The sequence below is a fragment of the Sus scrofa genome, chromosome 1, assembly GCF_054392235.1.
Source record: "Sus scrofa isolate SSC_HxYL_T2T_F1_AM1 chromosome 1, Sscrofa_HxYL_maternal_Yorkshire_Landrace_v2.0, whole genome shotgun sequence".
Lineage (NCBI taxonomy): Eukaryota > Metazoa > Chordata > Mammalia > Artiodactyla > Suidae > Sus > Sus scrofa.
In genome coordinates, this window is record NC_139383.1 from 198,036,360 (window position 1) to 198,059,523 (window position 23,164).

The following is a 23,164-nucleotide window of genomic DNA, read 5'->3' on the forward strand; positions in this document are numbered from 1 at the left end:
GAACTATGAGGTTGCAGGTTCAATCCCTGACCTCGCTCAGTGGGTTAAGGATCTGGCGTTGCCATGAGCTGTAGTGTAGGTCACAGACATGGCTTGGATCTGGTGTTGCTATGACTGTGGTATAGGCCAGCGGCTATAGTCTGATTAGACCCCTAGCCTGGGAACCTCCATATGTCATGGGTACAGCCACAGAAAAGACAAAAAGACAAAAAAAAAAAAAAAACCCTTCTCAGAACATGGAATGGGTCAAGGCCTAGAAGCCCTGGGTGGTCTTTAACTAAGAAAGATAAGAGAGAATTCTTAATTTATTTTATGTTTCTTTATTTTTTTGGTTTGCTTTGTGTTCTCTTAGATTTGAGCCAAGGTTGGTTTTCTGGTTTTCTTGTTCTTTGGTTTTTTTTGGGGGGAGGCATTGTTTATTTGTTTTGTTTTGTTGGCTATGCCTACAACATGTGGATGTTCTCTGGCCAGGGATCAAACCCAAGCCACAGCAATGACCCGAACCACTGCAATGATGACACAAGGTCCTTAACCCACTGTGCCACAAGGGAACTCCTAAGCCAAGCATTTTTTTTTAATTTCTACTAATTTTAGTTGAAACAAATGAGAGGCTTTTCATCAATGCTTGAGCCAAAGTTTTAACAGGAAATAGGACTCAGAGAACATGTGAAGCAGATATCTTGAGAAAACCCAGAGGGAGCACTGTTGGGCCCTCTGGCCACCTGAAGGATCTCCTTCTCATGATAAAACTTGGAGATTCTTTACATCACTTTTTTTTTCTTTTCTTTTTCGGCCGCCCAGCAGAATACGGAGTTTCCAGGCCAGGGATCAGATCTGAGCTGAAGCTGCAATCTATGCCACAGCTGTGGCAACATTGGATCCTTTAGCCCACTGTGCTGGGCTGGGGATCAAACCTGTGTCCTGGTGCTGCAGAGACACCACTGATTCCACTATGCCACAACAAGAACTCCCTTTACATTGTTTTTATAGAAGAAGTTTCCGTAGAATATTTTATCTGGAGATATCAATTAGAAGGAAGCAGAATGAAGAAGAAAAGGTACTGATAAATGTAGGCAGAATTAATGTCAATCTTTTTTTTTTTTTTTTTTTTTTTTGCTTTTTAGGGCCTACCTGCAGCATATGGAAGTTCCCAGGGTAGGGGTCAAAATGAAGCTGCAGCTGCCACAGGAACTCAGAATCCAAGCCACGTCTATGACCTACACCACAGCTCATGGCAATGCTGGATCCTTAACCCACTGAGCAAGGCCAAGGATCAAACCCACATCCTCCTGGATACTAGTCAGGTTCATTATCGCTGAACTTAATGGGAACTTCCAATGTAAATCTTTCAAGACAAATTTAATATTTCCAAGTGTGAACATTTTAAAAAATCTTGTAAGGTCATTCAAGTTGATGCATTATATTTTTCTTCTAACCTATTCCTTTGGGGATATATATGCATTTAAATGATGAAAGGTAATCTGATGCCAAAATAACTTCACGGTAATGAATCCAGCCTGATAAAGCATAGTAGGTAATACCCTTTCATTATTTTATACACTGTTAAGGTTTGTAATTATTTTTATTCTGATGCCATAAAATTATCAATGATTATACCAGTAAAAGGATAGTTATGTATAGCCTCATATTGAAATAATGTTTTTTAAAATGCCTTAATTTTCTACAAACATTTAAAATGTCTTTGAAATCACCACAGCCCATTACGCAGTTGCAAGCTCTAGGTTTGATTCAATAACTGCAAAAACCATGACATGGAAAGCACTGCATGAACTAGTCCTCACAGGGATCTTCAACCCTGCAGTATGAGCCCAGATGAAACACTGAGAACCAATCTTTTGCCTGGGATTCTGAACAACAACCCCCTCAAGAGAGACACAGTATTGTTTCCTATAAATCAGGTATTTGTTAGCTCAGGGTTGAGCACCTGATTTTCTCTTCTACATTGGAAAGCAGTTCTTCTATCCAAAACCTGGAAACCATCAAATGACCATCAACAGATGAATGGAAAAAGAAGACATGGTACATGTATACAATGGAATACCACTCAGTCATAAAAAAGAATGAAATAATGCCATTTGCAGCAACATGGATGGACCTAAAGATCATCATACTAGGCAAAGTAGGTCAGAAAGATAAAGACAAATACCAAATGATATCACTTATATGCAAAACCTAAAATATGACAACAATGAACCTGTCTACAAAAGAGAAAACAGACTCGTGGGCATAAAGGACAGATTTGAGGTGGGGGCCATTGGGAATGATTGGGAGTTTGGGATTAGCAGATGCAAACTATTATATATAGGGTGGATAAACAACAAGGACCTACTGTATAACACAGGGAATTATATTTAACATTCTGTGATAAGCCATCATGGAAAAGAATATGAAAAAGAAGAGTTCCCATCTTCTGGCGCAGTGGTTAACGAATCTGACTAGGAACCATGAGGTTGCAGGTTCGGTCCCTGCCCTTGCTCAGTGGGTTAATGATCCGGCGTTGCCGTGAGCTGTGGTGTAGGTTGCAGACGCGGCTCAGATCCCGCGTTGCTGTGGCTCTGGCGTAGGCCGGTGGCTACAGCTCCAATTCAACCCCTAGCCTGGGAACCTCCATATGCCGCAGGAGCGGCCCAAGAAATAGCAACAACAACAACAACAAAAAGACAAAAAAAAAAAAAAAAAAGAATATGAAAAAGAATATATATATATATATATAATCACTTTGCTGTACAGAAAAAATCACAACATTGTAAATCAACTATACTTCAATAAAATTTTAAAAAGGAACTGCAGTTGCTTCTAAAAACTATTCTTAAGAAGTAATTCATCTCAATAATAATGTGACATATGGTAACTAGGCTTATCATGGTGATGACATTGAAATGTATAGAAATATCAAATCACTATGTTGCGCACCAGGAACTACCATAGTGTTGTGGGTTAATTATACTTCAAAATCAAATCAAACAAACTCACAGAAAAAGATATCAGATTTGTGGTTATTAGAAGCAGGGTGTAACGGGGGAAACTGGATGACAGCTATCAAAAGATATACAAACTTCCAGTTATAAGATAAATAAGTACTGGGGATATAATACACAACATAGTTAACATAATTAGCACTGCTGCATACAACAATAAATCCTAAGAGTTCTTCTCACAAGGAAAATATTTTTTTCTTTTGTTTTGTACCTACATAAGATTATAGATCTTCACTAAACTTACTGTGGTAATCATTTCATGGTGCATGTAAGTCAAATCATTATGCTGTCTACCTTAAACATACACAGCGCTGTATGTCAATTACATCCTGGTAAAACTAGAAGAATAAAAAAGAATTTGTCGAACCAATAAGCTAAATTACAAAAAGATGCTTGATCACATGTCTATAAAATAACTGATGGCTAGCGTGGTGTGTGTGACGTCTCAAGGATGATTCACCCTTTAGAATTTTCCATACTTTTGGATTTCCCATCACTTATTTTTTAGAAAATATCAAAAGAACAATAAGTAAAAACTATTATAAAATTTTTAAAAATCAATGAACCGTTAAAAATAAATAAATAAATAAAAACCATTATAAAATTTTTAAAAAATCAATGAAACCTTAAAAAAATAAATAAGAACAATAAGGATGATAGATAAGATATAGATATGTGTATATATGTGGGTGTGTCTGTGCATATATATATACACACACACACATATATATATATACACACAAATCTATATGCACACATGTGCACACACACACAGGCATGCACGCGCACACACACGCACAAGATTCCCAAGCATAAATAACAATTCCTTATTTCTCTAAGCTGGGGCTAAGTTCTCTCTCCTAACTCTCATAGTCCTTATTCTGTAATTTTTTTCCCTTTTATTCTTTTTAAGGCTGCACCTGGGGCATACAGAAGTTCCTGGGCTAGAGGTCAAATCAAAGCTGTAGCTGAGGCCTATTCCACAGCCACAGTGACACTGGATCTGAGGCGCATTTGCAATCTGTGCAGCAGCTTGAGGCAACATCAGATCCTTGACCCACTGAGTGAGGCCAGGGATTGAACCCACATCCACACAGGAACATCATAGTGTCCTTAAACCACTGAGCCACAGTGGGAACCCCTTTTTCTGTAATTGTTTTCCCACCTTCTACCTTGTGTGTCGTTATACATATATTTGTCATAACTCTTCTACTAAAATTTACATAAGATCTACTCTCATTCCCTTCTATCTATCTGAATCACCAAATACTATATTATATCATTTATAAGAGGAACCTAAAAAAATACAACTAGTGAATATAACAAAAAAGAAGCAGACTTACAGACAAAGAGAACAAACTAGGGGTTATCAGTAGGAGGAAGGGGAGGCACAAACTGTTGGGTATAAAATAGGCTCAGCCATGAACTGTGGAGTTCTTGCTGTGGTGCAGTCGGATAAGAATCTGACTTAAGTAGCAACTCAGGTTGCTGGGGAGGCACAGGTTCAATCCCTAGCAGGGCACTGTGGATTAAAGGACGGGTGTTGCTGTACCTATCGTATAGGTTGGCTCAGATTCAATCCCTGCCCCAGGAATTTCCATAGGCCCTGGGTTAAGCCATTAAAAAAAAAAAAAAAAAAAAAAGAGCAAACCAGAAAACTTAGAGTGAATGTCAGTTATCTTTCTTCAACAGCAGAATTCATAAGCAATGCTTTATGGTAATACATCGTAATGTTGACTTTAAATATTTTTGAAAGACCACTGCCCATGTGAGCATTAGCAGCAGACGTGCAATGACCATTCTGAGTGCTGAGTAATTTACCGTTCTAGCCTTAGAGCATTCAGGGGACTTAAGAACGGAGATCTATCATAAATGCCAGGGAATGTATGATGATTTCAGGGTAAGACAACAAAGTGACTTACCATAAGGGGCAATCAATAACTGAAATCACTAGAGGCTCTGTTATTGAAGCAAAATTAAATTCAAAGCATTTTCAAGAACAAAAGCAAAAACTTGTATCCACTCAACATAATTAGAGTGAAAATTGGAATGAACATTCTTAACCTCATACTCTAGTATCACAAGTAGCAGTGGATAGTTCAAAGGTACAACACTCTACTGGGATATTTAATTTATATTCCACAAAGGTAAGTCACATAAACTTGGCTTCATAAATAATGGCCTTGAGATGGGATCTTTTACCACTCTTTCTCATTCATCCATTCTAGCTGCTTTCTGAGTTGAAAAATTATATGAGCACTGAGAAAATAATAAGAGCATATTCTCTGAAAAGGAATGCATACTGGGAAGACCAAAAAAAAATTGATTTTGTGAATTAAAGGGCAGGTGGAGAGCAAATATTTCTCTCATAAAAATTACATGAGCTTTTAAGAATTCTCAGTGGAGCTATTAAAGAAAAACATCTGAGGCTTCTCCACAATGCCGTTTAAAGAATGCATTTCCTAGAGTTCCCTTGTGGTGCAGTAGGTTAAAGATTCGGCATCATCACTGCTATGGTGCCAGTTCAATCCCTGAACTATGAACTTCCAAATGTCATGGACATGGCCAAAAAAAAAAAAAAAAAAAAAAAAAAAAAAAAAAAAAAAAAGCTGCAGATTGACCAATAAAAGAAAGAAATTAAGCATCTTGATTTCACTACCAATTACCCAATTATGAGGCTACTACACTGCCAAAAACAAAAACAAAGAAATCAGTAATCTGAACCAAAACATGACTTTCTCCTGAAATTCTCTTTTTTTTTTTTTTTTTTTTTTTTTTGGCTACACCCATGGCATTCAGAAGGTCCCAGCCCAAGGACTGAATCCAGGGTACAGCTGTGACCTATGCCACAGCTGCAGCAAGGCTAGATCCTTAACCTACTGCACCAGGCTAGGGATTGAACCTGCATGGCCACAGAGACAATGCTGGATCCTTAACCAGCTGTGCCACAGCAAGAACTCCCCTGGGTTATTTAAATCCCTATGTTATAATAGAGAGGAGACTAGGACAGAGATAGAACTGAAAATTCCAGATAAGAAAGGAGAGATAGTATCACTATCTCTTCAGCAGAGGAAATTAAAAGGTGCTGCAAATATATATAGGAAATGTTCTCAGAGGACTGTGGAAAAAAATCCATGAAATTAAACACATATATACACATATGTGTTCACATGCACACACACATACACACACTCATGAAGGCAGGAAAATGGATGTCACCAAAATAGGTTAAACAACAAATGACAGAATAATGACAGCTTTCTGCCCCATGCGTGCTGTCTGGCTGGGAAAAGATGTCAAAATTGCAATCTTTTAAAACCTAAATATAAGAGGAGCCAAAATGGTCTTTGAAAAACAAGGGAAAAACTGTCAGAAAAGAGAAAAGTGAAAGTTAAATGATACAATTGGTCTTATTTTTTAAAAATCAAGATATTAAAAAAATGTCAAACATGACTTTCCTGTTGGATACTAAGAATTTAAAACCTCTTTATTCCTCTTTATATGTCACCAAAAGGTAATATGTCATATGTTTACCTCCATCAAATGTTAAAAAAAGGTAATTATCTAGGAGCCAATTATTATGAGTTTGTTCTATAAACCCTATAATAAATAGGCTTTTAAAAGAGATGAGGAAACAAATATAAACCCAGACATGTATGGCCAATTAATCTTCAACAAAGGAGGCAAGAATATAAAATGGGAAAAAGACAATCTTTTCAGTAAGTGGTGCTGGGAAAACTGGACAGCCACATAAATCAATGAAACTGGAACACACCCTCACACACATGCACAAAAACAAACTCAAAATGGCTTAAAGACTTACAGGTAATACAAGACACCATCAAACTCCTAGAAGAGAACATAAGCAAACATTCTCTGACATCAACCTTACATATGTTTTCTTAGGTCAGTCTCCCAAAGCAATATAAATAAAAGCAAAAATAAACCAATGGGACCTAATCCAACTGACAAGCTTTTGCACAGCAAAGGAAACCATTAAAAAAAGAGAGAGAGAGAGAGAACCTACGGAATGGGAGAAAATAGTTCCAAATGATTCAACTGACAAGGGCTTAATCTCTAAGATATAAAAACAACTAATATAACTCAAAAGCAAAAAAAAACAACAACCCAATCAAAAAATAGGCAAAAGGCCTGAACAGACATTTCTCCAAAGAAGATATACATATGGCCAACAAGCACATGAAAAAAATGTTCAACATCATTGCTCATTAGAGAAATGCAAATCAAAACTACTATGAGGTACCACCTCACGCCAGTCAGAATGATCATCATTAACAAGTCCACAAATAACAAATGCTGGAGAGGGTGTGGAGAAAAGGGAACCCTCCTACACTGTTGGTGGGAATGTAAATTGGTACAGCCACTATGGAAAACAGTACAGAGTACCTTAGAAAACTAAATATAGAACTACCATATGACCCAGCATCCCACTCTTGGGCACATATCCAGACAAAACTTTCCTTGAAAAAGACACATGCACCTGTATGTTCACTGCAGCACTATCCACAATAGCCAAGACATGGAAACAACACAAATGTCCATCAACAGATGAATGGATTAAGAAGATGTGGTATATATACACAATGGAATACTACTCAGCCATAAAAAAATAATGCCATTTGTGGCAACATGGATGGAACTAGAGACTCTCATACTAAGTGAAGTAAGCCAGAAAAAAGAAAGACAAATATGATATGATACCACCTATATCTGGAATCTAATATAAGGCACAAATGAACCTTTCCACAGAAAAGAAACTCATGGACATGGAGAACAGACTTGTGGTTGCCAAAGGGGAAGGGGAGGGAGGGGGATGGACTGGGAATCTAGGGTTAATAGATGCAGACTATTGCCTTTGGAATGGATAAGCAACGAGACCCTGTTGCATAACACTGGGAACTATATGTAGTCACTTATGATGGAGGATAATGTGAGAAAAAGCATGTATATGTGTGTGTGTGTGTGTGTGTGTGTGAGAGAGAGAGAGACTGGGTCACTTTGCTATACAGTAGAAAATTGACAGAACACTGTAACAAACAACTATAACGGAAAAAAATAAAAGTCATTTAAAGTAAAAAAAATAAAATAAAATAAAATAAAAGAGATGAGGAAATGGTAATTGTCTAGAATATCAGCACTGGATTTTTTTACAGCCCCTGCATTCAATACATTATGCTTACAAAAAGACATTAAATAGGACCAACCATCTCAAGAATTCACATTCTCCAGACCAGAGACACTGATGTTTCTTCTCTTGCAAAAAAGCAATAAGCTGACCCAGGTTCATCTTTGGAGAGCCCAAGCAAATTCACCCTATTTCCAAGTCAGCACCATGGGGAGCACCAAGTGGTTTCTCATTTCCCAGGAGCTGGAAGGCCAAGGTACTGACTTCCAAACATTAAGGGAGGAAGTGCTGGGGATGTGAGGAAGTCTTATTTACAGGAACCCTCCGTTTTTGTTCTCTTAGCTCCCATAAGTTATTAGAAATCTAGTACCTGGTACAAATAAACTCACAGTAGATTTTTTTTTCTGTGTATTGAAATTTTAATGCCGTAACCTTCCACCCTACAGAATTACTATTATGATTTTACAGCAGAGGAGTCCCCATCATGGTTCAGCAGCAGTAATGAATGCAACTAGTATCCATGAGGACGCAAGTTTGATCCTTGGCCTCGCTCAATGGGTTAAGTATCCCATGTTGCATGAGCTGTGGTGTAGGTTGCAGATGCAGCTTGGATCTGGTGCTGCTGTGACTGTGGTGTAGGCTGGCAGCTGCAGCTCCTATTTGACCCCTAGCCTGTGAAATACCACATGCCTTGGGTGCAGCCAAAAAAAAAAAAATTTACAGCACACATGAATATCTATCTTCTATGGAAATATAGGAAAGGCTAAAATAAGTTTGATTTGTTTAGAGTAAACAGATATCCTCAGCTGGATTTCTAAAGTATAGAAAGCAGAGTTTCCGAAAGAAATATTGAAAGTCCTAGTCCACTTGAAATTAGCATGAAAATAATTTAGGGACAGTTTTCAAAAGCAATCAGAAGTTTTAAGTTGTTACCTTGGAGCATAGAAAGACATAAATATTTAAATAAAAAAGGATATCGGAGTTCCTGTCATGGCTCAGTGGAAAGAATCTGACTAGTATCCATGAGGACGCAGGTTTGATCCCTGCCTCGATCAGTGAGTGGGTTACGGATCCAGCATTGCCGTGAGCTGTGGCATAGGCACAATTCAACGCCTACCTTAGGAATCTCCATATGCCACAGGTGCGGCCCTAGAAAGACAAAAAATAAAAAAATAGAAAAGGATATCAACCTAAACAGAGATCACGTCCAAAAATTAGCTTATGTACAATACACACACACACACACATATATATATGCACACGTATATACACACATATATGTACACATACGTGTAATTTGGCCATTATTCAATTTTGAATTAATATTTGGAGCCCTTTTATGTTCATATTTCAAAGATGCTGAATACAGCTCTAGAATTACGCCTAAAATAAGTATAATACACTTTTTTATCATCCTGAAAGCATTTATTCCCTTAAAAAAAAAAAAAAAAAACACAGCAGTAAAGTATATCAGGCAAGGTGACAGATAAACCTTTATCTCCCTTGAAACTCCCAAACTGCATATTTGCTGACAAGGTAAAAGACTTGCCGAAATAGGCACAAGATGGTGTGCACTTATCGAAGCAAGCTTTCGTCAATGCCGGAGATAGGTAAACACACCAAACTTTTCCCACTCGACTACCAACACACATCCCTCAAGTGGGTATTCCAGAGGCAGAGCAAGTCTGCCTTCAGAGCCAGCTGGGAAAACTCCTCAGAAGCAGCCCTCTTAGTATGTACTGAATTTGTATTCCCCCCCCCCAAAAAAATTATATATTTGAGTCCTAACCTATAGTACTTATCAATGTGAGCTTATTTGGAAACAGAGTATTGGCAGATGTAATCAAGTTAAGATGTAGTTATTAGGAAAAGAAAGACAAATACTATACGATAATCACTGATATTTGGAATCTAAAATCTAGCACAAAGAACATATCTACAAAACAGAAACAGACTCATAGACAAAGAGAACAGACTTGTGGTTGCTGAGGGGGAGGGAGTGGGACAGACGAGGAGTTCCAAGTTAATAGATGTAAACTATTGCATTTAGAGTGGATAAGCAAAGAGGTCCTACTGGGTAGCACAGGGAACTATATCCAGTGTCTTGAGATAGACCATGATGGAAGACAGTATAAGAAAGGGAATGTAGATAAATGCATGACTGGGTTACTCTGCTGTATAGCAGAAATTGGCACAATATTAGAAATCAACTATACTTTAATAAAAAAATGTAGTTACCAGGATGCATCCTAATCCAATGGTTGATGTCCCTATAAGATGAGGAAAATGTGGGCAAAGAGACTCAGAGCAGAGGCATGAAGATAGAGGCAGAGACTGCAGCTGTGCTGCCACAGGGAAAGAGATACACGAGGCACCAGAAGCTGGAAGAAGCAAAAGACAATCCTCCTCCAGAGGCTCTGGAGGGAGCACGACCCTGCCTACACTTTGATTTCAGACTTCTAGGCTTCAAAAGTCCAAGAAAACAAATACCTGTTGTTTTAAGTCACTCAGTTTATGGCAGCTCTGGAAAACTAACACACTCCTTTAGTCATTCTGTTGTAGAGACATGAAGGACATGACAATAAGACAGGGGACCAAGGAGATACAATTTTTAGGCTCCTTGGGCCATTAACCATCCCTTAAAGGATAAACATTCAGCAATTTCCACAAAGGCTCTTGCTCCATGGAGCTGTGGTTTCTAACAAGAGCAGGTCTCTCATCCACACCATCTTGAGAAAAATAACCCCTCTCTCTGGAGAAGTGCCCCATCCCCTCATGGGAAGGGAGATATTAACATGACATACGGAGAGTTTAATAATATAATAAACACATACCTAAACTGAAGAATTGTTCATTTATCAACACATCACAGAGATTCAAACTTGAAAGTTAGGTAACTTGATGTCACACAACTCTGTTTTAGGCAGCAATAAATTATCTTCCTCTGGGTACAAGGTTGTGGAAGAAGAAAAATGCTTCATCCAGTCAATGCCTCAAGATGCACTTATATTCATGGACAAGGTGGAAAAACAGGCATTGAAAATAGAGGCTTTCTTTGGAGTTTCTTCTGTGACTCAGTGGGTTAAGAACCTACATAGTGTCCATGAGGATATGAGTTCAATCCCTGACCTCGCTCAGTGGATTAAGGATCTGATGTTGCCATGGCTGTGGCATAGGCCTCAGCTGCAGCTCCGATTCGACCCCTAGCCTGGGAACTTCCATATGCCGCAGGTATAGCCACAGAAAAAGGGAGAGAGAGAGAGAAAGAAAGAGAGGGAAGGAAGGAAAGAAGGAAGAAAAGAAAGAGAAAGAAAGAAAGACAGAAAATAGAGGCATCCAATACAATCTAGTAGGTTTATTAATTTAATAAGTGACTTACTTCTGCTTTCAGAGGATATTTGGATGAACCAGTATAAAACTAGTTGTGATATTATTAACATATACTAATTAAATATAAATCGTATTCCCTAGTATTTAGGAGGAAAGGTGTGCTCAATTCAAAAATCTTGTCTTAAGCCCAACAACATAGCAGAAAGAATATTTTTAAACCAAAAATGTCTTTTCTAAGCCTCAACAAGGATCATAACTTAGATCCAAATTCACAAGATATATTCTCAAAAAGAAGCTAGAATTGAGCTGTGTAGAAGAAAAAGCTCTAAAACTCCAGGACATCTTAGGAAAATTAAGAAAATTCTCACACATCTCAATACAACTGCCATCATCTACCAAATTTAGAAAATGATTGCAGTTTCACAAGTATGGATTATTCACAATTTTTTTTCTCTGATTAAAATGAGCCCTGCCGGGTAAAGCTGTCATCTCAAACTCAGGTTAATTTGGGGAAACCTGGTCTTTCCAGATGGCGTCAAGGAGAGAAGACAGCTAATATGAGACTATACTCCAAGTTTTTATCTTAATGTGGAGTGCAAGAGCTGTCAGCCTCTGAGCTTGCTTTGATCCATTTCTTAAACCAGCACTCTATGGAATCCACACAACTCCTAAAATGTCATGTTTTTCCATCGGAAAACTACTGCTATTACCCTGAAAGTCCTCAACAGTCTGCTGCAAACCTGGCCGAACTACCTGTTACAGAATATATATATATATATATATTTGTCATTTCTAAGGCCAAAACCAGTGGCATATGGAGGTTCCCAAGCTTGGGGTCTAATAAGAGCTTTAGCCGCCAGCCTTCGCCACTGCCACAGCCACAGCCACACCAGGTCTGAGCTGCGTCTGTGACCTACACCAAAGCTCACGGCAATGATGGATCCTTAGCCCACTGAGCGAGGCCAGGGATCGAACCCGCAACCTCATGGTGCATAGTCGGATTCGTTAATCACTGAGCCACGACGGGAACTCCATAGACAATATATATAATAACAGCACATCCTATGTTTACTGCATTAAACACATGGCTACCTGAGTGCCCAAAAGCTTACCTATCTTCTAGATGAGTGTAAGAAACTTCACTACAAATCTCTGGACATTTTGCATGTCTAGCCAGAAGCTGTTCACCTGCCAAAATTCTGATTAACTAAATGACCCGTCATTCTAATTCCAGTCTTCTCATTTGTGGATGTGCGGCTGTGCTCCAAGCATCCTTTTCATGCTGAAAGCCAATGTCTTGGAAAGTAAAATCTGGCGTGAACTTCTCAGACTTAACAGGTGAGGAGACTGCCTCTCTCCAAAACATGGAACATTTAACTCCGAGAAGTAATTAAGAGAGAATGACCCTGCATTAACCACCAGGGCAGGGTTACAAAGACACAATCCACATTAAAATTTCCACCCAAGAAAATCTGGTAGGGAAACTCAGTTTTTCCATTTAAACCAGTTTTCTCAATCCAGCCTGCACACTGAAGTCATCTAAAGCAACCCTTTACAAATGTTGATGCCAAATTTCATCCCACATCAACTGAATCAGAATCGCCAGGAGAAGGATTCAGGCACAAGAATCCTGAAAAAGCTCCCCAAGGTGATCCTAATGTTCAATTGTGACTGAGAACCACTGATGGAGACTAGAGGTCAGCAAGCTTTTTCCATAAACGGCCATATCATAAATATTTTAGACTTCGGGAGTTCCCATCATGGCTCAGTGAAAATGAATCTGACTAGCATCCAAGAGGATGCAGGTTCGATCCCTGGCCTTGCTCAGTGAGTTAAGGATCTGGCGTTGCCATGAGCTGTGGTGTAGGTCACAGATGTGGCTTGGATCCAGCATTGCTGTGGCTGTGGCCTAGGCCGGCAGCTGCAGCCAATTGGACCCCTAGCCTGGGAACTTCCATATGCTGTGGGTGTGGCTCTAAAAAGACAAAAAATTAAATTAAATTAAATTAAATTAAATAAATATATTAGCCTTTGTGGGCATTTAGTCTCTGTCACAACTACTCAACTCTGCTGCCCTGGCACAAAAGTAGTCACAGACAATACAGAAATGAACAAGGGTGGCTGTGTTCCAATACATGCATTTTATAAAACTTCCACTAGTCACGAGATCTTCTTATTCTTTTTTTTTTTTTTTTTTTTTTTTTTTGTCTTCTTGCTATTTCTTTGGGCCGCTCCTGCGGCACATGGAGGTTCCCAGGCTAGGGGTCTAATTGGAGCTGTAGCCACCGGCCTACACCAGAGCCACAGCAACGCAGGATCTGAGCCGCATCTGCAACCTACATCACAGCTCACGGCAACGCCGGATCGTTAACCCACTGAGCAAGGGCAGGGACCGAACCCGCAACCTCATGGTTCCTAGTCGGATTCGTTAACCACTGCGCCACAACGGGAACTCCTTCTTATTCTTTTGATTTTTTTTTTTCAATCACTTAAAAATGTAAAGACCATTTTTAGCTTGTGAGCCATACAAAAACAGATGGCAGGCTGGATTTGGCTGAGCCATAGTCTGCTGACCCCTGCAGACTGAATACACCACCCCTTGATCTCTTCTCAAAAGCAACATGTGCTCAGTGACTCACTGAAGCCATCCCAGAAAAGCTCCCCTTTAAAGCATAGGTACCTTCAGATTCGAGTTGGTCCAGGCCATATGAGGCAGCCGTATTAACATAGCTAATAGCTGGAGCTGCAGTTCTCCTCTCAGAAGATGCCTCAGAGTCGGCAAGCGCTGGGGAACTGCTGGGTGCCTCCTCTGTTATTCCAGGGGGCGTCACTGGCGAACCCAAAATTGGTGTGAACAACTGCTCACTCGGCCCTGTGACTGTGTCCATTACGTCTGCAAACACAAGAGGCATGACTTGACCAAAGATGATCATTACGGGAAATCTCTACATGTGCTTTTAGTTTTTAAGCAAGAAATGACTAATGAAGCCAATATCTTATATACAGTGAATTTGGCACTTAGACCAGCCCCCCGCTTCCCACACTGCATCAGTCTAGCTGCCTGAAGCAAACACTTTATTATCCAAGAAAACATACTCTTTTAAAGAAAATATACTGTCTTAGATCAGAACTTTGTTTTCCAGTTTTAATCTACAATTTACTCTATTGACAGTATTATGGATTTTATAGGATTTTATATAACATATTACCAAAAGTAGAAAAGTTAACAAAAGTTTATTGAAATATACACCAGAGTTGACTTTTAAAGATTAAGTCAAAGAGTAAGAGCTTAGATCTGTAACCAGAATATTCTCAATTTCAAAGCAGACAAATTTAGTTCCAGGTATTCCCAAATCTAGAAATTCTACAATAATAGTATTTTACAAGGTTGGTTGATCGTCATACTCTCCCTTGAGATAATTTTTTAAATGTCAATTTTCACACTTTCTACATATTCCAATTTACTGAATCAGAACCTCCTTAGTGACAAAGCCTGAGAAGCAATTTTAAAAAGCTCCCAGGGGAGTTCTCTGGTAGCTCAGCAGATTAAGGATCCAGCATTGTCACTGCTGCAGCTCAGGTCACTGCTATGGTGTGGGTTTGATCACTAGCCCCGGAATTTCCACACGCCACAGGCATGCCCCCACCCACAAAAAAAGTAAGCCCCCAAAAGGCTATCCACAGTGCAATACTTTTTTTAAAGTAAAAAAAAGTTAAAAATTTTTAAATGTATAATTAGTTGTACATATAGACACAGTAAAACTAAAAGAAAAAGAAATCGAGGAAATGAATAACATGATTGAGGTTGATGGTTAACAGAGGAGGAAAGGGTTTATTAAATGGGAAGAGTCATGGGGTTATATGTAGGTTACTAACAAGACCCTAAGGTTTTTTTTGGAGGGGAGAAAGTGGGGAGGCAGGATTAGAAGGTATTTACTATATTGTTAAAAATAACTCAGTTAATAAGTAAAAGTAGGACTTACTTAGATCAATGATGAGAAAGAGAGACATTAAATCCAAAAATAATAATAATTAAAGAATAATAGTAGAGAAGGACTGGCACTCACTTTCTTTCATAAAAGCAACAAAATTACAACCAACTGCTGAACAGCCTTCAACCAAATAGACTGCCAACTATCAAAAAAGATATCCACCCATCAGCCCTGAGAAGCCCCAGGCCAAACAATAATCCAGGTGGGAACACACCCCCATCCATTAGCAAACAGGATGCCTAAAGACTCCCCCAGACACACAGCAGCCTCTAATCTCACATAGAGACAAAGCCCCACCTGCCAGAGGGATAGGAATCAACCCCATCTACTAGTGGGCATGCACCAGTCCCTTCCATCAGGAAGCCTACAGCAAGCCTCCATACCAACTTCATCCACAAGAGGGGCAGACATCAGAAATAAGAGAGGCTACAACTCTATTGCTTGCAAAAAGGAGATCACACCAAAAACCTATACAAAATGAAAAGACAGAGAACTATAACTCCAGATAAGGGAGCAAGAAAAAAACCCAGAGAAACAGCTAAGTGATTTGGAAATCATCATCCTCCAGGAAAAAGACTTTAGACTGATGATAGTGAAGATGATTCAAGACATTGGAACTAAACTGGAGGCAAAGAATTATAAATTACAGCAAACACTGAGCAAAGAAATACAAGATTTAAAGCTTAAGCAAGCAGAGATGCAAAATACAATAACTGAAAAAATTCTCTAGAAGCAACCAATAGCAGAATACAGTAGGTAAAGGAAGGAGTAAGTAAGGTGGAAGACAGACTAATAGAAATCACTAATGCAGAACAGAAAAAAGAAAAAAGAATGAAAAGAAATGAGGACAGTCTAAGAGAACTCTGGGACAACCTTAAGAACACCAATATCTATATTACAGGGGTGCCAGAAGGAGAAGAGAGAGAGAAAGGACCAGAGAAAATATTTGAAGAGATAAGAGCTGAAAATGTCCCTAACATGGGGAAGGAATCACTCAAATCCAGGAAGCATAACAAGTACTACATAAAATAAAGCCAAGGAGGAACACCCTAAGACACATATTAACCAAACTGACCAAAATTTAAAAAGACAAAGAGAAAATATCTTAAGTAGCTAGGGAAAAGAAACAAATAATACACAAGGGAATCCTGATAAGGTTATCAGCAGATTTTTCAGCAGAAACTCTACAGACCAGAAGGGAGTGGCACAATATACTTAAAGCAATAAAAGGAAAAAAACCTCCAATCAAGATTACTCTACCCAGAAAGGCTTTCCTTCAGACTTGAAGGAGAAATCAAAAGCTTTACAGACAAGCCAAAGCTAAGAGAATTCAGCACCACTAAACCAGCTTTACAACAAATACTAAAGGAACTTCTCTAGGCAAAAAAGAAAAGGCTACAACTAGAAACAAAAATATTGCAAATGACAAGACTCACCTGTGAAGACATACATATAGTAACAATAGGAAACCACCCACACACAAATATGCTACCAAAACCAGAAATCATGAAAAGAGGAGGGTACAAATGCAGGACACTGGAGATGCACTTGCAATTAAGAGACCAACAACTTAAAACAATCTTGTGTAAACATAGTCCTATATCAAAACTTCATGATAACTGCAAACCAAAAATCTGTAATAGATACACAAATGAGAAAAAGCAATCTAAATACATCACTAAAGACAGTCATCAAACCACAGGAGAAGAGAACAAGAGAAGGGAAGAAAAAAGACCAACAAAAACAAATCCAAGGAGCTCCCGTTGTGGCGCAGTGGTTAATGAATCCGACTAGGAACCGTGAGGTTGCGGGTTCAATCCCTGGCCTTGCTCAGTGGGTTAACGATCCGGCGTTGCCATGAGCTGTGGTGTAGGTTGCAGACGCGGCTCGGATCCCGTGTTGCTGTGGCTCTGGCGTAGGCCGGTGGCTACAGCTCCGATTGGACCCCTAGCCTGGGAACCTCCATATGCCGTGAGAGCAGCCCAAGAAATGGCAAAAAAAAAAAAAAAAAGACAAAAAAAATCCAAAACAGTTAATAAAATGGCAGTAAGAACATAGATATCAATCATTACCTTAAATACAAAAAGACTAAATGCCCCAATCAAAAGAGCTAGACTAGCTGAATGGATATGAAAACCAGACCCACATATATGCTGTCTTCAAGAGACCCACTTCAGTTCTAGGAACACATACAATTTTTTTTTTTTTTTGTCTTTTTGCTATTTCTTGGGCTGCTCCTGAGGCATGTGGAGGTTCCCAGGCTAGGGGTCCAATCGGAGCTGTAGCCACTGGCCTACACCAGAGCCACAGCAACACGGGATCCGAGCCACATCTGCGACACCACAGCTCACTGCAACGCCGGATCGTTAACCCACTGAGCAAGGGCAGGGACCGAACCCAAAACCTCATGGTTCCTAGTCAGATTCGTTAACCACTGTGCCACAACGGGAACTCCAGAACACATACAATTTGAAAGTGAGAGGATGGAAGAAAATAGTCCATGCAAACAGAAATCAAAAGCTAGAGTAGCAATATTCATATCAGACAAAATAGATCTTAAAATTAAGAATATTGGTGTTCCCCTCATGGCTCAGTGGTTAACAAATTCAACTAGGATCCATGAGAATACAGGTTCAATCGCTGGCCTCAATCAGTAGGTTAAGGATCCAGTGTTACCATGAGCTGTGGTATAGGTCACAGACGGGCTGGAATCCCTCATTGCTGTGGTGTAGGCCAGCGGCTACAGCTCCAATTGGACCTCTAGGCTGGGAACCTCCATATGTATGGCTGCAGCCCTAAAATAGCAAAAAAAAAATATATATATAAGAGACAAAAATGACATAATGGTCAAAGAATCAATCCAAGAGAAAGATATAACAATTGTAAATATGCATATAACATAGGATCACCTCAACACATAAGGCAACTGCTAACAACCTTAAAAGGAGAAACTGACAATAAGTCCCCCCACAGTAATAGTGGGGGACTTATCACCCCACTTACAGCAATGGACAGATCATCCAGACAGAAAATCAACAAGGGAACAAAGGCCTTAAATGAAGCATTAGACCAGATGGACTTAATAGATATTTAGAGAACAGTCCACCCAAAGGCAGCAGAATATACATTCTTTTCAACTGCACATGGAACATTCTCTAGGATTGATCACATCCTGGGCCACAAATCAAGCCTTGGTAAATATAAGAAAATTGAAATCATATTGAGCATCTTTCCTAACACAATGCTATATGATTGGAAATCAACAATAAGAAAAAAACTGCAAAAAAACACAACACGTGGAGACTAAACAACATGCTGCTAAAAAAAAAAAAAAAGAAGCCAAAAAAAGAATAGTAATATTTTTTATAACTCTCAGGTGATTATGATGATCATCCAGATTTGAAAATTTCACTTCATCTAGATTTGAAATCTGAATGATCATCCAGATGTCTGGAGAGCATGTGAGGGCCTTCCATATTGAAAGGACTTTGTATACATTATCTGAAATCCTCAAAATAATCTACAAGACAGATAGGCATTACTTAAAGATGAGCAAACCAAGGTTTGCAGACATTAAGAAACTTGCCTGAAGCCATAATGCTATTGAGGGCCAAAGCTGGAATTCAAATCCTGGTCCCTGCTAGTTTCACCCCCAGGTCCTTGCTGTTTCACCTCCTGGCTCCTGGCAGCCAGAGGTGTCAAACTAAGAGAGAGCTCTCAGGAGGCCTGGCTTTTGTGGGCCTAAGAGCTGAGCCACCAGTAGATTTTACTTGGGAACTAATCCCCTGTCGTTTTTTTTGTTTGGTTTTGTTTTGTTTTTTGTTAGGACAGCACCCGCAGCATATGTAAGTTCCCAGGCTAGAGGCTGAATCAGAGCTATAGCTGCTGGCCTACACCATAGCCACACAGGATCCAAGCCATGTCTGTGACCTACACCACAGCTCACGGCAAAGCTGGATCCTTAACTAACTGAGCGAAGCCAGGGATCGAACCTGCAACTTCACGGATACTAGTCAGGTTCATAACCCGCTGAGCCACAGCAGGAACTCCTAACCCCTTGTCCTTTTAGGCTGCATCACCTACCTTTCCTGTTCACACTCCAGGTGAGGTGTGTGTGTACCCTGGTACCAGGGCCATCTGCCTCAGTCACTGTATTCCTTACCAATGCAGGAAAGATCCACCCCCAGAACACTGAGTCCAATTCCCTCCCTTACAGACCTTCCACAGCAGGAGTAACTTCGAAAGATGTAGGCATAGCTGGCTCCCATCTTCTCGGCAGCTGAGTGACACCAGGAACAGCAGCTGCAGGAGAGGGTAACTCCTTCCCTTCCTCAGCCTCCACATCTTCTCTGGCCACCTCGAGGGTGGAAACCTGCTGCTCGTGCACCACTGAAGACAAAGTGGCCTCTGCTTCTTGAACAGCTGTTGTCATTTCTTGAGTGATGATGTCTTAAAAGGAGAGACAACATTCTATTTTTTATTTTTATTTTTTAATGATTTTTACTTTTTTCCATTCTAGCTGGTTCACAGCGTTCTGTCAATTACAATATTTTAAAAGACTAAATCCCTATACCTGAAAAAGTCACTATATAATTAATTTTTTTTTCCTTTTTTGGCCACCCACATGGGCATATGGTATTCCCAGGCCAGGGATTAGATCCAAGTCGCAGTTGCGACCTACGCCACAACTGCAGCAACACCAGATCCTTAACCCACTGTGCCAGGCCAGGGATTGAACCTGCATTCCAGTGCTCCCAAGACACCACTGATCCCATTGCACCCCAGCAGGAACTTCTTAATTAATTTATTTTTTTAAGTAGGGAGAGTTTTTCCATGGAATGAGAAGGCAAAGAGATGGCTCAGAAACAAACTGCCAATAAATAAATGCTCTCAATGTTGCTGTTTTCAGGAGTAGTGAATCAATCTAAGACAAAGACATTAATACATATTTTTAAAAAGAAAAATCTACAACAAAACAGGAAGATCAACAACTGAGCTTCCTCTTATGAATATCAACATAATCAGTTTAATCAAAAACAAATTATATACAACTAGGTTCAAAAAATTCACAGAAGCATTTGTATATATTAATCTTCACATTTGCATAGCTGAAGGGGAATAGGAAGTTGGCAGTTTGAATTAAAGGAATAATGATTACAGGAGTTCCCATTGTGGCACAGTAGAAACAAATCAGACCAGTATCCATGAAGATGGGGGTTCGATCTCTGGCCTCGCTCAGTGGGTCAAGGATCTGGCATTGCCATAAGCTGTGGTGTAGGTCATAGAAGTGGCTCGGATCCTGTAATGCTGCCACTATGTTGTAGGCTGGCAGCCATAGATCCAATTCGACCCCTATTCTGGGAACTTCTGTATGTCACGGATAAAGCCTGAAAAAAAAAAAAAAAAAAAAAGGAATAATGATTACAATAACTAACATTTACTAAGTGTATTTTATATGCCATACACACACCCTGCGTGATGGTCATTATCATATTTTATTCTCCCATATGTACTAAAGAGAGGTAGGTACAAACATCAACCCATGGAAGCTACACATCATAGTGCTCAAGAGTGTAGGCTCTAGAGCCAATATGCCTGGGTCTCAGTTCTGACTCAGTCACCTACTAACTGTGTGACCTTGAACAAATTACTTAATTTCTCTGGGCCTGAGCTTCTTCAGCTATAAAATGGAAACAATATTAGTATCTATATCTCATAGAATTTTTACAACGATTAAATTGGATAATACAATATTAGTATCTGTATCTCATAGAGTTTTTATAAAGATTAAATTGGCAATACATTCAGTACATGCCTAGTGCTTAGTAAATATTCAATAAATGTCAGCTACTATTACCTCATCTTACAAACAACTTAGGTGTAGAGAAGCTAAGGAACCTAAGATTACATAATGCCCTTAACCACTGTGCTGTTTATCCCATCAAAAGAGGAATGGATAATCAATTTGTGATAGACACACACATACACACACAGCAGAATATTATTTAGCCATGAGAAAGGAAATTCAGCCATTGCCCAAGGAACAACTTGGAGTAGCCTTTGTAGAAGTTCTGCATTTGCTTTTAGATCATAAAACAGAATGAAATAGATCTGTGCAGTAGGACATATCTATCAAGAGTCCACTTTCTTTACAACGTTATAATCCCCTCAAACACATTATCAAAGACTATTTATAAGGGTTAATATTTGCCCCCCTCTTAGAGAAGGGCTATGCAGGAAATTTCGAATACTAAGCCACTGTGAAAACAATTTCTAGAAACTCACTTTTTTTTTTGGCTTTTTAGGGCTGCACCCTTGACATTCAGAAGTTCCCAGGCTAAGGGTAGAATCAGAGCTGCAGCTTCTGCCTGTACCATACCACAGCAATTCAGGATCTGAGCCACATCTGCAACCTACACCACAGCTCACAGCAATGCCAGATCCTTAACCCATGGAGTTAGGCCAGGAATTGAAACTGCATCCTCTTGGATATAGTCGGGTTCTTAACCCACTGAGCCACACCAAGAATTCCTCATATGTTTTTAAATATTAATTCTCGATACTTAGCATATTAGCAAGTCCAGTAACTTATGCAATGAAAAATAACATTCTAGAAATAGCTGGAAAGTTTTTCTCAAAGTTTTTATTAATGACATCATTGTTCTTCCTATTACTTAAAAATATTTTTCCTTAGAAGCAATTTATTTGCCTTAAAACAGTATTTTGCAATATGAGAAGTTCCATTTCTTGGTCCCCAATAAGTCTGGACTGCTTTTTTCTTTGAACTGGAGATTTTTACATTTGATGGACTGATAAACTTGGTTATAAGACAATCTTACATGTGCTTCATATTTGCTCTCTATACCATTGTTTAGCTACTTTCTTTTTTTTCTCCTCTAATAAGATTGCAGATCTCTTGAGAGCCAGGATTCACTGCCCTTTTTGTATCTTCACTACCTAAGACAATGCTATGTTTACCATAAAGATCCTATATATTCTGTTTTAAGCAGTACGCACTCTTCACGTTGCCCTCATTTTTGAAAATATAATGAACACTTCTAAGAAAAAATATGTCAAAATAAATGTTCACTCCATGGTCGTAGTTTCATGAAATAGCAAGAAATATCAAAAGGGCATAATACTTTGAATAAGTGGCTGCTGTTAAAGAAAAGTAAGAACTAGAAATAGTAATAGGTTGTATTAATGGAAACTAGTATAAGTCTAGTACATAAGAATCATGAATTCAGAGTTCCCACTATGGCACAGCAAGTTAAGGATCCAGCATTGCCACAGTTGTGGCATAGACCACAGCTGCAATTTGGATTCAGTCCCTGACCTGAGAACTTCCATGTGCCACAGGTGTAGCCAAAAAAAAAAAGAATCTTGGATTAAATTGTACAGTGAATAATCTGGAACTACACAACTTAATGCCCCAGGAATATCTTAATGCGTTATGGAGAACTGAAGTAAATTTCTTCTTTGGTCATATTTAATATATTCACAGTCATGTGGACCCAACTCTCATCTTAGAATTTAAAAACCAGGAGTTCCTGGGAGTTCCCACCATGGCTCAGTGGAAACGAATCTGACTAGCATCCATGAGGACACAGGTTCAATTTCTGGCCTCGCTCAATGGGTTAAGGATCCGGCATTGCCACAAGCTGTAGTGTAGGTCAAAAACATAGCTCGGATCTGAC

The 23,164-nt window shown here is 39.3% G+C and overlaps 1 protein-coding gene across 4 annotated transcripts in view; it reads right to left on the reverse strand.

Moving 5' to 3' along the window:
* Positions 1–23,164, reverse strand: part of ARMH4 (armadillo like helical domain containing 4) — a 272,008-nt gene that overhangs the window by 234,322 nt on the left and 14,522 nt on the right. Inside the window, 2 exon segments of one of the 4 annotated variants that reach the window (NM_001244542.2) lie at positions 14,156–14,368; positions 19,686–19,916. In NM_001244542.2, coding sequence (NP_001231471.2) covers positions 14,156–14,368; positions 19,686–19,916 — 444 coding nt within the window. 4 annotated transcript variants of the gene reach the window in all.